Source organism: Aulonocara stuartgranti (assembly GCF_965226115.1).
Source record: "Aulonocara stuartgranti genome assembly, chromosome: 3".
Lineage (NCBI taxonomy): Eukaryota > Metazoa > Chordata > Actinopteri > Cichliformes > Cichlidae > Aulonocara > Aulonocara stuartgranti.
This window is the reverse complement of record NC_138941.1, coordinates 38,125,973-38,141,178: the sequence shown is the minus strand read 5'-3', so window position 1 is coordinate 38,141,178 and position 15,206 is coordinate 38,125,973. Positions and strand designations below refer to the sequence as shown.

The window sequence follows — 15,206 nt, the reverse complement described above, 5'->3', positions numbered from 1 at the left end:
ATGTAGTTATCAAACTTTATGCCTTTAAAAAAAGTTGATGTGGACACCAGTTTGGTGGGAGAAGTCAGCTTAAGGCAGTAAGATGGTTTCTGCCTTTATTAAACGGTGATCAGAATTCGGTCCTGCCTGCCCTGGTACAGGGTGCAGCATTTGTTCTCATGGAGCAGAGAGCTCTGCAGGGATATTTCTGTCCTTGCTGTTGTTTAAATTTCAATTTAGTTTGAAAGTTTAGCTGTTGTGTAACTTTCAGGCAGGGGAAAAGAGTCACTAGGTTGGTTATGCACTGTAACAAAGGACAAAAAAAAATGATACAGATCACAATCACGCTGCAGCAGGCGAGCAACACACGAGGTAACAAGCACACGACAACAATAGAAACACTAATTTTAGTAAAGAGTTTACTTTGAAGTCACTCATTTTCCTCTGTCCTGTAGTGGGATTTATTCATAGACTGCGAGATGACGTAACTTTGAGATTTCTTAAAAAGGGACCTGTTATGGTTACTTCCAACTCTATATTCCTTTTTTTAGTATCTGTGAGAGCAGCTTTGCATGATTCACAGTTCAAAATAATCCTCGTCTGTCCCATACTGGGCCCTGCTACAGCTTAGTTAGTTCATCCAGCGTCATCTACTTTTAGGCCATTGTTTGAACAGCAACTGTGTGGCCTTTTTCTCCTCACAGCCTGTGCTGTGTACCTGAAATACCCATATTAGAGATATCTGCACACTCTGGCTGTTTCGTTATAGCAGTCTGGACCTGCCTCACAGGGATTCCTTGCACATACACCATGTTTAATATTGTAACCGTCTATTATTCTAGCAATATATACACATATATACCAGAAAAAAGTAGTTAGCCCTATGCCCTCACAGCAAGAAGGTCACGGGTTCAAATCCATTGCTCTGGCGTTTGCATGTTCTCCTCGTGTTTGCGCTCCTATCTCTCAAAGTACATACACTTGCACATGGGGTTAGGCTAATTGGTGATTCTAAATTGCCCAAATGGTTGTCTGTCTCTCTTACCTATCCCTGCGACAGGCTGGTGACCCGTCCACACTGCACCCACCTTCCCCCCCTATGACAGCTGCGATAGGTTCTAGACCCCCATGTGACCCTGAATTGGATTAGCAGAAGAAAATAAATGGACAGAAATAAGAAAATGAACACATAATGACATTTAGTCTCTTGCTTTGTGATGGTTAAAGTGCAACCAAAGAGGTGATTTGGTTAGTTTACACCTCAGAAGAGTCTGAAGTCTGTCTTTTTATGTGAGCCTGAGCCTGACCATCTAGTCTTAGTGACACATATCAGTCAGTTTTATCTGAATATAGATATGGAGATGTTCAAAATGTTGTCCTAGATGTACAGCTGTCTGTCTGGTCCCACCACGTTTCCACAAGAGAAATTAAGGCACCTATGATACAAATGATGCAATTGTTAGCAGCCCAAGAAACTTTATTGCACGCCACGCTGTGCAGGACGGATCTGATAAACTTGGGTATGACATCAAGTTTGATGTACATGGACATTAGAATGATAATTCCCAGCTATGTCCTCCTGCGTGGGGACAAAACAGTTTTATAACACGCTTCTGCCGCCATAAATCAGCTATATTTCTTCTTTGTCTTTGTTATTTTGCATGTTTTACCTCAATCTACTCTGTCTGGCTTTTGTTTTGTTCGCACAATGATGCCACTGCTGCAAAGACCACAGCATCACCCTAAAGTTTGACCGTCAGTTTCCTCCTAGGTCGACCAGATGAAACCAGATGGAACCGCTCTCCCTGTGCAGCTCTGGAGGCATATCCAAAGATATGATTCTTCCACACTTCTCATCTTTTTATCCGGGACTCTTTAAGTAAGAATTTCAGTTCTACTACTTTGCACAGATGAAAATCAAATAAGGAACCCTCAATTTTCACGCGCATGCTGCCACCTTATCACAGCAATCAAAAGAGCTCTCTGTCCTTTATTGCACATGTGAAAACTCCATGATTAAGGAAATATTTCACACATTACTGTAAAAAGCTGACCCTCCTTATTAGAGACCAGATTTTTAAATTGGTTCAATTCAATTTTCAAGTAGGCTTCAATTACACACGTGCGTGCTATTTTAAGTATAAAAAACTACTTGTTAAAATAGTTTTTTATACTAAGAGTGAGTTAAGAAACACTTCCTCACAGAGGAAACCTGCTGTACAAGACTTACCTGTGTTTTAAATGTGCACAAACTTATCTACATGTATTTTTGTAGTTTTTTAGTTTCTCCTCAATGCTTTCGTGTACCTCGGAAAAGTCTAAACTCCCTGCCCTACATAGAAACCCCATGTCACTTGCAAAGTCGAAGTCTAAGCTCTTCCAAAAAGCTTGCGTGCGAGAGGAGGACATGATAACGAACATGACAGATAATGAAACCGCACCAAAAAGCAGCTAAAAAGGACGAAAAAGAAGCAGTTCCAGGGCTTTTAGCTAAATCTGAAGGTTGGAATCGACTTACAAATATTCTTGTCAGAACAGGCAGATGAGTAAGAAAATAATTTTTAGGCAAGGAGAAAAAAAAAATCAACTTATCACCAGCTAACATACTCCCTTTGCATTAATTCCTTAGGAGTGGATTTCTAATATTCATAAACTTTAGCCAACGTATGTTTTGGGGCTGCGCTATAATTCACGGTGTCCTCTGCCACGGTGAAATTACCCAAATGCCATGTTTAATGGAAATGACACCTACGGTCTCCTGCAGCACGGTGATAGGCTGCTGGTGGGAGTGTGTCATCTGCATACATTAATATTCATGAGCGGCAGACATTGGAGAGGTGAGACGTCCCGGCTCTCTCCGTGCACGGGCATGCTGGGAACGCTGGAAGTTGCAGGACTGAGACGGAGCGAGGCAGAGCTTAATCTAGTGAAACGCACGGCCATTATGAGCGCCAGCGACGGAGAAATAATAGCTGTTGCCGAGGTCACGCCGTGACCTGTAACTGAGATTTATGTGCAGGGCTAAAAATGGTGCAAGTCGATGCTGCTTTGTAGAAAACTCACCAAACACACACACGCATGATTATCAGTGTAACCTGTCACGGCAGTGTGTGTGTGTGTGTCCAGCTCATTAAAAAAGGTCAAAGTTTTAGCAAGCCAGATGTGTCTCTAATGGCTGTATACATAACATTTACAAATAAAAGCATTGTTTCCTCTTCATAACATCTGCTGCTATCATTAAGGACTTGGCTTATGCTTTAATCATAAGCAGTTATCAGACTCCGAGCTCGGGAACAGGGGGACAGGCACATGAACGCACATACAGGATGCAGTGGGAGTGTGACGCACGTGAGCGGGGACGTATGGGGACATCTGCTGATTCTTTTTTTGAGTGTTTGTACCACTTCCACAAGAAATAAATAAATAAGTAAATAAAAGTTTGTTGTCAAAGCAACTTTTTTTTGCTGTTTTTTGTGGTGTAGCTGCATCATAATCTGACTGAGGAGTGCTGAACGCAATCGGGGTGAGGTGGAACGGTAACACGAACACAGGAAGTGGCAGTTAAAACTGCATCCCCACCAAAGTAAATAGTAAACATAGCGCTCATAAAGCCCTGATGGTTCTGTAAAACTGAATAATGCTCAGTCTGAGGTTATGCTAATGAGACACACGACGAGGGGAAAGAAACAGAGCAGAAGCCTGGATATACATCCACGTCAAGCAGGCTGTGGTGCTGCAATAGATGAATAACACGTGCGGTAAAAATCATTTTAACCAATAAAAGAAATAAATTATTCAAAATGCCTTTTGTGTATGTGTGACACGTGTGTCCTTAAAGCAGATTTAACAATCACATAAATTATGATTTAGTAGAGAGGATGCAAATGAAGCATTTCAAAGCAGTTTAACTGCAGGGTTGTGCTGCGTATGCTTATGTACGAGGGATGTGCATGAATAAGAGTAAATTTAAATGTTGAGTGTTTATGAAAGCCTTATTACCTTGTTGATCTCCTGCAAAGTGTAATTTATGTGCGGTCCCCACATACTGGATTTAAATTAATGTTAAATGCTCGACATTAATAGCACAGCAGGGAAAGCTGTGAATATCTGGTATGACCAGGATGGGATGCGTGACTTGCAGAGGTGTCCCTGGCTCTAAATAATGGCACACAATAAAGACGGATTGGTGTGAAACATCGCAACAACTCTGAAGGTCATCGAAGGTTCGTAGAGATGCGCAAAGCCAGAAAAAGCTACAAACGCCTTTATGAAGACCAAAGTTTAAACCAACCCACAAAAACACAAATCATCTATAAGAAAATAGCTGGCATCATGCAAAGATCACACCAAGTGCAGAACGTTCAATCCTGAAAGTGGGCCAAGTGTAGAAACACAACATCTCTGCAGAAATCTCTAAATCTGCGTTTGTAGCTCCACTGTTAGAAAACACTGAATAAAAGTGAAGCTAATGGAAGCATTGTCCCCCTCTGATATCTCAATTTGTTTCAAGTTGAAGGTTTAGGCAAAAATTTATAATGTTTTGTCTGAAAGCGGGGGGAAAAAAACCCTGAAAAATGTAATTACAGCACGGGATAGAGCACAAGTAGAGGGAGCATCAAGGTTTGGGCTTTGCTTCACTACCTCGGAGCCTGGATAGATTCACTGAGGGAATGATAAATCCAAAATTGTACGAGGTGATTTTAAGGAAGAGTTTCATGGCAAAACTTAGAGGTTGGCTAATTTAGTAAGACAATGAGCCAATAAGGCGAGGTTTAAAGAACTGTTACACTCTCATGGGCTACTATTGGACATGTGATGGTGTTTGTTGCTGCTCTGGGAGGTTTGAGGTTATTTAAGAGTTCTCTCTGGACAGCTCATATTGTGAGTTTAAAAAAATATCAATATGTTTAAGAAATACATTAAAAAAAACAAATGCTGGCACTGTCTTACACCCATATTAAAATAACAGCAGTAAAATAAGTTTGATGTTCATTTGAAAAGAATCAGTTCAAGCTTAGGGGAACACAAAAAGTTTTGAAATCTAGTCCGTGATTTGGACTGAAGTAATTTCCTGAAGCCTTTAGATTTTCTTCTTCATGTACTCACTTTCACTAATTAGTTGATTTGTGTGTGCATTCATACCCAGCTCCAGTCATCGTCTCTGTGTGGTTGACAGCCAGGCTAATGACTTCGGTGGCGTCCACCCTGCCAATGGCTGAAGGGCTTCGCTCGCTCTCATAGTAACTCAGGAAGCCGCCTTCCAAAGTACACCAACGGCGTGCCATGTCTGAAATTCACACATACACAGAAAGCAGCATTACAAATACTGTGTATAAGGACCGGCCACTTACGAACTTAGTCATCCATTGGTGCATTCCAATGATAGAAAAAAGGACGTAAGAAAGCTTCTGAAACTACTAATTAAACACTAGTTGAAACTTGTATTAAAGTGGTGACTGATAAAAACGCTGCTCTTTTGCTGCCGGAGTTCGCTTTGTTTTCAGCCTTTTGGTTGCTGTGGAAAAACGTGTACTACCTTCCCGGTTGGGGAGTGGTTACTGGAGGTTGCTGGCAGTCAGAATCAGAATCAGAAAAAGACAAACTTTATGAATCCCAGAGGGAAATGGAGTCAACTGGTAAAGTGAGTCGCAAAGATTGTTCTGGTGCTAGTGGATTGTTGCAGTCGCTGTTGCTTTGCGCTGAAAATACCAACTTATCTGCAAAAGCCTTGGTAACTACAAGCAGTGACAGTTTGCCTTCAAAGTTAAAGATATAGCTTACCGGCACAACTTTTCCTTTTAAGGCAAACAGTTGCCACTTCACGTTTCAGTACCATTCAGGAGTTGGTTAGCAAGGTTTTGCAGACAAGCTGGTGAACACAAGCAACAGTTTTCTGTGCCACACCATGTAACTTTTTGCAGTCAACTGCACCTACCGGCAGCAAGCAGCCTCCTGCAACCACTCGCCAACTGGTCAGGGAACGCACATTTTTCCCTAGCGACCAGTGGTTACCATGCGGTTGGCTGGGGCCTTAGCTATTTTATCATATACTGTTAAGGGGTTTGTCTGCATATACATTACAATATTCTGATCTATGCCTGATGCTTTTAACTGTTGCTCATCCATCACTACCTAAACTAAATAATGAGCTTCTAGGTGGGACCGTGTAATGTTTCTGAACAGTCACCATTGCTGTGGCCACAACAGTATGATCTTCATGAGCCAGTTCATGGTGCCAGCGGTGTTAATGCAAACAACCTGATGAAACAGTCATCATTGACAAAACTTCCCCCAACTGTGCACTTGCTGCTATAAGTCACATGCCTGATGTGAAAAAGTTATACTGACTATTGACTTCACCTGATCAATAGTCAGGTGAGCTCAGCAGTCAACTGACTATTGATCAGGTCCCAAAGCAGGAAAGGCCCTCACCAAGACTGAAGATTGAAAAATTCAACATCATAAACACATTAAGTCTTTATTGTTGGCTGAATAATGTATTTATCTGTTTATTTTTTGTATATAAATATGATTAGAGCTGAAATCAATCAACATCATTCACTGAGTTTGAGAAACACTGCGGTGCTTTACTTAACTTGCTAAAGTTTTACAGTGATTTTACTTTATGTTACAAAAGTAGGCTAACATGTTAAAAATGACTTATTTAATTAATTTACTTTCACTTTGAAATACAGTAATTAAATCACTCTATAGTGGTAAGGCTTTTCCCGCTTTATCTCAGTAAATAATAAAGACCTGGAAAACATGGTATTACAAAGGTACGGGGACCACGTCTTTGTCCACCTGAGGTTTGCTAGCACTGGCCATTTGGTAGCCAATGGATGCTTCTGATCCAAGCAAACAAAGTAAGAGGATGAATGTGTTTGTTTAATAACAAAAAACACACACACAATATGCATAACACAACTGTACTTATAACAATATAATCTTCATTATCTTTGGAGATATATTTCACACACAAACTTGATTCCACCTTGAGATAAATGTGTAGCTTGGACTCTTATTTGACCTCAATATGTTTATTATCTCTACTGTAAAATGTACATTTGCATTTTGATAGAACTGGATAAACTGTCTATTGTTTGTAAAGTCAGAAAAAGCCATTAATTAGAGGCAGTAATCTGAGTGATTGGCTTCGGGACAATTAGCACCACTCGAACCTTATTTAACTCAGCTAATGACTCTCTGCAAGCCGAAACAACACTTTCAAAAAAACTGTTTAAAAGTTCAGAGATTAGACGTTATTGCAGTTTTCACAGACAAACTGCAGCAGATGAGTAAATGTCACATGTCGCCTGCATACGCTCTCTTTGTGTGCAATTAACTCATAAACCAAACTAGTCAGATAATGGTACCACACCACCTACAAGTGGATATCCTTACACCATCATCTGATGTGCATGTTGTGGTTGTCAGCACACATGCCCCACCCACCTGCTGATCAGACCTTCTGTTTTTGGGAGGCAGCCAATAAGAAGAAAGTTAAGTTAAAGGAGCCTGAAGTGGCTTTTTTCAGGCACTGGAGGAACTGAGCAGCTGCACCAAGACCCAGTAATACTGTGATTCAAGCAAAGCTATTCTGCTCAAGTTAAATAAATCGTCTTCCTGCTGCTCTCCTTAGGGGTCACCTCAGAGGATCATCTGCCTCCGTCTCATCCTACCCTTGTGTCACACCAACCCTCTGCATGTCCTCCTTCCCTACATCCATGAGAGTCCTCTGTGGTTAAAGCACAACATTTTAAAAAGCCTTTCAGAAATGATGTAAGTTGAGTCCAAATTGGGCAGAAAGACTGTGGTCTCCATTTTTAAATGATCAAAAGTAGTTCTGGCATGGCGTGAGGAACATCTCACTGTTCAAAGCCAGATCTGCGTCCACGTGGCAGTTATTTAAGAAGACCGCACGTCAGTTTCAATAAAATATAATATACACAGCATGTGAGGGCATACGCACAAACGCATGCACGCAAAGATGTACACACTCTCAAAATTAGAACTGTTAAGAGACTCCAAGCAGCAAGCAGATTTCAATCAACAAACATGATCTCAGAGGAAAAGCTGGAAAACACACACAACATTGTCTCTCATGACTGTCTGACTGTGCGATTTACATAGCCAATGAGCATGAAGTTCATGAAAACATACCTAATTTTGGATTTTCAAAGTCACCGTGCCATCTGCTTTTTTGTTCCGCAACAAACATACACACTCACTCACACACACGCACGCACACGCACAAACAAACAGCTTCCCACCCCACACCCCCTGTCGCTTGCAACTCCAAAGTTTCCACTGTATTCATCTCATGAATATGCTAATTGTGCATTCCACTGCCAACTGTGTGTGATGTTTCTGAAGGAACAGATATAGTTCCAATAAAAAGGAAGTGTCTACAACTGGCTGTTAAAAGAAAAAGGATGTGATAAGCATGGGAAAAGGAGGATGTCAGTTTTGCTCTATTCACCCTTGCACTGCCTCTCTTTGTGGCTCTTTCTGACTTTTCTTTGTGTCTTTTGTCTAAGAAAAAAAACTATTTGGACACAATTCTGTAAACAGCTTTAAAAATGCAGTGACTAATACCTAACTGCTTGCTGTGGCATTAAAAAATACTTTTCTTTTGACCCCACTTCACTTCCAAGAAAAGAGTTATTCCAACAGCTAAAGATTCATCATCTCCATTTGAAAGCGACCAATTTCTATTTGTATGTAGGACACACACACACACACACACACACACACACACACACACACGTATATACATATACAGAGACACATACAGAGGGAGAGGCTGGAAGGACAGAGAGAAACAGAGACACTCTGGTATTTAAAGCCATTACCAGTCCAATCTATCTGACAGGACACAGTGTTGTCTTGGTGACGGAAAAGATTGCCATGCACTTCACTTTCGCTTCAAATGTGTCCCTGAATCACTAAGGTTTTGCAGAAAATTTTTTTTAAGTGTCTTTGTAATGGTTCATGTGGTGGTTATGTGGGAGTTTAGGTCATGTATGGACGAAAGTACTACTAAACATGGCACGCAGTACTGTGCTGCTCTTATAAATCATACTGCTCAGTAAGTTAATGTTGTTATCTGTAAGATATATGTATAAAATATACCCAGGAGGATCTGGTGTTGTTTAAAAGGCTAAGGTGGTACCTATTTGGTGCTGTCACGGTTCAGTTTACTGCATTTTACATGAGGCTAACTAATAAATAAACAAGTTTTCATGGCATTATTTTTTAAATCACCCTCACTTCACTTTTGCCCCCTGGAACTTTGTTGAACAGGCTGAACTCTCATGAATTTGCAGATTCCCGTCAAATTTTACGCCACAATCACCAGGCTGACATTTGGGGTTCACATTCAATGTCTCGACATCTGCTGAATGTCGTTCAGTCCAATTACAAATTTAGTGCAGACGTTCAGGTTTTGTTTTGTTTTTTTTGGTTAAATGTCTTTACGAAGGAAAAACTTCAAATTGTCAAAACGTGGTGCAATATGAAAATTCAAACTCAAAATGGTGAGCTTTTTTTGTTTAAAATAACTCTTAGATATTGATTTTTATTGAAGGTTAACATGCCGGAGAGGTCCAAAACCTCTCATCAAGGTCATAAAAAGTTACAATGCCTTTGAAATATGCAAACGAGCAGACCTGGATATTAGGAATATTAATGGATATCATTGCGACGCTGCCATTTGTGGCATCTAGATCCAATCTCCCTGAACAGACATGTTCAAAACCTTCCATCTATGCCGAGGACACAAAGAAAACATTTTTAATTTCCTCTTCGTCCAAGGACAAAGACACTAAAAGTCCCACTGTGAATCCAGGAAGCAAATTGCTGTGGGATCCTGAGTCTAATCAGAGTGGACACATGAGTGGGCTCCCTACTCTACCACTTTTAGAAGAATTATCCTGGGCAGCAAAACCACAGGTACAGATTCTCACATACAGCCTTAACACGTCGAGGAGATCGTAGAAAGGGGGGCAGCCACAAGGTGTCACAAGTCAAGAATTAAAAAAATCTAATTGGAGACATCAGTACTGATCTTCTTCGGGCTTGAATTGGGAATGAATGTTTGATTTGATGGATTATGGATAAGACAGAAGACACACAAAGTAGACGAATGTCTATAAAACCAGGCAAGGAAGTTGTACTCTAGATGCAGGACATGTGATGCTGCCATTTCAGTGCCATACTGGCATGGTCTCTGTAAATAACTACAATGAGTTTCAATCACTTGAATGCAACTGTGTTAAAAATGTGTGGCACAAGTTACTTCCTAACACAGCAGTGAATGCCTTTGGATCCCTTGAAGATATTCCCCCAGGAAACTAGCTTTATCAAATATCTGCACATCACCCAATCATGTGCATCTATCTTCCCTCTTTGTTTGTGGTTCGGCATTTCCTTAGCGGGTGGGATACCACTAGCTTCCACACAAGCACCAGCGCAATAGCAGGAACAATGGTGCTTGATTTACAATCAAGCAGCTGCGTCCATTGCCAGCTGTTCCCCACACACAGCAACGGCCCTGCGGCCCAGCCGTTCTCCGCAGGAGTCCACAACCAGCCGCCAGAGACAACGCCTAGCGGAAGCCAAGCGTGGTACAAGCCTGCACCCGCTAAATTGGGCCAATTAGCTTATACACTAAAAGCTCTCCCCGCATAGTGTTTTCCAGAGGAAATCTACTATGTGGAACCTCAGTTTCTCCTTTTGCTGCTCCTTTTCCCTTCACCTCCTCTCTCACTACAGCAATTTGTGAAATGTGCTAAATGCTCCAAGAGCGCACGATGAGCAGGCTGATTAGACAAATCAGCCAGTCAATGTGGCATTTAAACTGTCTTATTGTTCATTGACTGAATGGGCCGCATTTAAAGAATAACAAGTTTACTCAAAAGTTTTAACTCTGAATGTGTATCAAGTTTTATTTTTAACCGCGCTCGCCCAGATTTACTCAAAAAGTCCCCCGAAACTTTTTATCGACGCGGCGCAGGCACCCATTTCAGTATGCATCGAAATAGCCGGCTGTGCCCCTCTTCCACTGAATCAACCTCTTCCCTCGCTCACTCTCCCACCTCTACCCCTTCCACCAATCTTCTGTCTATCTTGCCATCAGACTAAAATATCTGTGATGAAGACATCTGCTGGACAGCTTGTCAGGGGGGCTGGAAATGGAAATCGAGAAACTGAAGGGATCTGAACGATCTGTCTGTGCCAGAATTACAGCCCACTTCATTACAGGGAGGAATGGACAGATATGGCATAAGATAAAGGGAAAAAAATACACACTATCTGCCATGTATTTCTGGCTTTAGCAACAGCACTGCTTACTCATTTAGGCAGGAGGCGCGGTTACATAAACACAGACACCCCAAAAAGTACATTAGATTAAGACAAATTGTTTCAATGGGCTTTGTCTAGTGCTCGTGAAATAAAAACAGAGCAGTATAAATGTGACTACTTAGAAATTGTAATTATTTAAGCAGTCTTTGAAAGCAAATTTTTACCATAAACCACAAAGAAGATTTGGTTCACTATCAAAAACCCGACTCTAACTTTGTAGCTGCAAGTAACTGAATTGTCCACACAGATTTCTGTCCTCAGTAAAATGTAATTCCACATCTGTCTCTTCTCTCTTCTCTTCTGAGCTAGTGTTGCTGGGGAAAGGGAAAAAAACAGAGCACTGCTGATGAGGGAAAAGACAAAACTAATCAAACAAAATTGAGGATGCCATTTCCTTGCTGCCACTCACCATTTCAGACACTAACTGTCTCGCTTTCCCCTCAAAGGACTCACACGAGCGCACACGGAGAAGTGCACACTGTTCAGTGTGGGAGTAGCATGAGTCACCGCTCGGCCCGTTCGAAGGGGGAGGACTTAATTGACGCTGGAATCAACTGTACAAACCGGATATGAAGCCGAGCTCAAACACAACAGGAAGCGGGAGGTAAAGTGGTGCCACGCTGCCGAGGACGGTGGAGCGCTGTTAAATTAAACAAGGAAATTTGTTTTTCTAACCCTAATCTATATTAGCAGCAGTGTCTTGACTTAACATGCTGCCAAATGCAAAGCAGGCGTTGTATTTTATTTCATTACTGTGGGCCAGCACACTGGTCCTCGCCCCCCAGCCACCTTTTCAAAGGCATTACCAAAACTGCTTGCCAAATTAATTTACACATACTAGTTCCCATCAGTGGAAGCACAACAGCTCACTAGAGCTCTCTCCAAGCCAAAAAAAGAAGGTGAAGTTTAAGACACTGTGGCAGAGTGCTTTTATTAAGCCATGAGCACAAGCTACTGTATGAATTATTAAGGACTTTGGTGCATCTATAGACCATCAAACCATTAGCCTGCGAGCAAAAGACATCCAGGAGAGCACATTCAAAAATACCTCACCCCTCTGCGCTCGCAAAGTCCTGACAGCGTTTCCTTGTGATTGAAGAAGTTGGAACACACCGAGTTTTGAACCCAACCCCTCTGAATTTTTCAGCAGCTGCAGTTAAAGCACCATTAAAGCACAAAAGCCGTGTCTGCGTGGTTTTCTATAATTGATGAAATAACAAGGTATTTATTGGAGGAAATATCACAAGCACTTATCTGAGGAGATGGCGCGGCGACTGCAAGTGGTATAAAATGCACGACAGTGACCAACAAAAATGGGCACCTGTAGTACTCTGTCTGAAACACCCGCTGTATGTGGAACAACAACCCATGTACTCACGTTCCATCTCGGCTTTTATATTAGGATACAAGATGGTAAATGGAGTGGTAACTATATAGTATTTTTCTACGCTAACAGAGCACTCAAAGCGCTTTTTTTACTACAAGCCTCCTTCACTCAGTCACATTCATACAAGTGCTTTTCTTTCTATATCCAAGCACCTCATCTAATATTCGCACACACACAACCTCTGATGGATACATCAAGGGCAACTCAGCATTCATGTCAAAGTACGCCCAAGGATACTTCAGCATGTAGACTGGAGCAGGTACTGGATAGATGACCGGCTCTACTTCCCAGGCAAGCGACCATCCAAGTACCAACCATTGGGCATGCTCAGGGTGGTATGGCCTCGAGCAGAGACTGTAACCTTAAGATATACTTAACTAAAGTTACTTTCAAGATGGCTACAGCGGGTAGATCGAGCCAGTGACCGTTTGCTTACCAAGCCAACGTGTTAACCACTACAGTCTAGAGCCACTCTCACTGCTCTGCAGACACATCAATGTATTTTTTGGCAAAGCATTCACGTAAACAACACCAGCCAATATTAAACAGCTTGGGGTGGTTATTTATGACTTCTTACTAAGATGACAGCACAATGCAGTTTAAAAATTATCTTGTTATTACAACAACTTAACATTTTATATTTTCATCAGATACAGGTCCACCGACATTCAGTAATGACCTATTCTGGTAGGTCATTTATTGTGAATGTAGATGTGCTCACCAACTCCTGAGGTGCACAATGAGTAACAGTAGCTACTGCTCCACCTTCTTTCCAAACCTCGTCTGGCATTAACATCAGCACAGAAACTGTGCACCGGGAGCCTCATAGCACGCATATCCATAGCTGAGCAGCGAATTTAGGCTACGTCCACACTAGCTAGGATAAATTTGAAAACAGTGTTTTCCGCATCCACCCTATCGTTTTCAGTCGTTTTCACAGAGTTGTGCGTCCACATTGAAATGTCCGAAAACACTTACATTCCAGTACTGCGCATTTACCTGCCTCATTTCTGTCTGCCGTTTATTTACTTTCCGGCTCTTTGAAACGTCACAGCAAAATGTCGAGGAAAAGCACAGTTTTTTAAATTTTCTAACAATGAGGTGGAGTTGTTGCTGCGAGTAACACAAAAGTACAAAGTTGCAAAAGCAAGTGAGAATTAAAGAATTTGAAGAAAAGCTATCTGACGCATGTACAGACTGATATTAATCTTTAACAAGGCTGTCAAGATTCAGAGCAAACAAAACAACTGCTGTATAATGCCCTCTGCTATCTTAGTTTAATTGGTCACATGACTGCATCACATGACTAAAATGTGTCATCGTTTTCGAAAAGGCTCCGGGTTCGCTGTCCACACTGCGAGGCGAAAACTGCGTTTTCAAATGTATCTGCTTTGGAGAGCGTTTTCAAAACGCTGCATTTTCCTTGAGTGAAAACGCCGTCTCAGTGTGGACGGAGGGCCAAAACGGAGAGAAAAAGATGCGTTTTCAAACGAAAATGTATTAGTGTGGACATGGCCTTATGTGTAATGCGTAGAAGGCTCTATAGCAGGGGTGGGGGAACTCCAGGCCTCGAGGGCCGGTGTCCTGCAGGTTTTAGATGTGTCCTTGATCCAACACAGCTCATTTAAATTGCTAAATGACCTCCTCAGCATGTCTTGAAGTTCTCCAGAGGCCTGGTAATGAACTAATCATTTGATTCAGGTGTGCTAAAACCTGCAGAACAAGTTCCCCGTCCCTGCTCTATAGCGTTACAGAATAACATTTAACCATTTCATTTGCTTTCATTTCTATTTTAATGAAAAACATGAAGAACAAGGCATGAATAAAAAATAATAATAATTTGTAAATTCAGTTTTTCTAGTTTCATTCTGTTGATACAACATGACCAGAATATAAAAAAAATGAATTAATCTGACTTTTTTTTTCCCTTTCAGATACACTTCAAAACTGGTCATTTGATCATTCTGGTTTCTTGTCGAGCTTTTTTCTTTTGCAATGAAATCACCTTGTTCCCCATTTCCTCAGTGAGTAACCACGTTATTATGGCTAATACAAATTTTGGCCAAAAACTATGAAATTAAGAGTCAAGTTGCATTACACTGGAATTATCCTTTAACAAATGAAATGAAAATGAATTTCATTTGTGCGGATAATGAGATTTTTCGAGAGATACTCGGCTAAATTTTCCACAATTTTCTCTAAGAGGCAATTTCCCCAGACCTCAGCCCTGTTCATTAGCCAGCATGTACAACCGCCAATGAGAGCAGTGCATGTGTGGGATAATGGAAATGGAGGTAGATCATGCTGAACATGAAGGAGATTTAGCTCATTCAAGTGGCAGGTAGTGTTTCTCCCCCATCCCTCGTCCCACTCCTCCACCTTCCCAATAACCCCCTTCCCCAGAGGCATTACCCAAAGCTGGCTCCTTCTCCTAATTACCCATGGGCCCTAGAAATGCTCCAGCTGTTTGGAG

At 41.5% G+C, this 15,206-nt stretch overlaps 1 protein-coding gene across 7 annotated transcripts in view; it reads right to left on the bottom strand.

Moving 5' to 3' along the window:
- The window catches only part of arap2 (ArfGAP with RhoGAP domain, ankyrin repeat and PH domain 2), a 176,490-nt gene that overhangs the window by 52,354 nt on the left and 108,930 nt on the right, over positions 1-15,206 (bottom strand). For all 7 annotated transcript variants that reach the window (XM_082526030.1, XM_082526031.1, XM_082526028.1 and 4 more), the window contains exon 16: positions 5,122-5,266. In XM_082526030.1, coding sequence (XP_082382156.1) covers positions 5,122-5,266 — 145 coding nt within the window. The remainder of the gene's footprint in view (positions 1-5,121; positions 5,267-15,206) is intronic.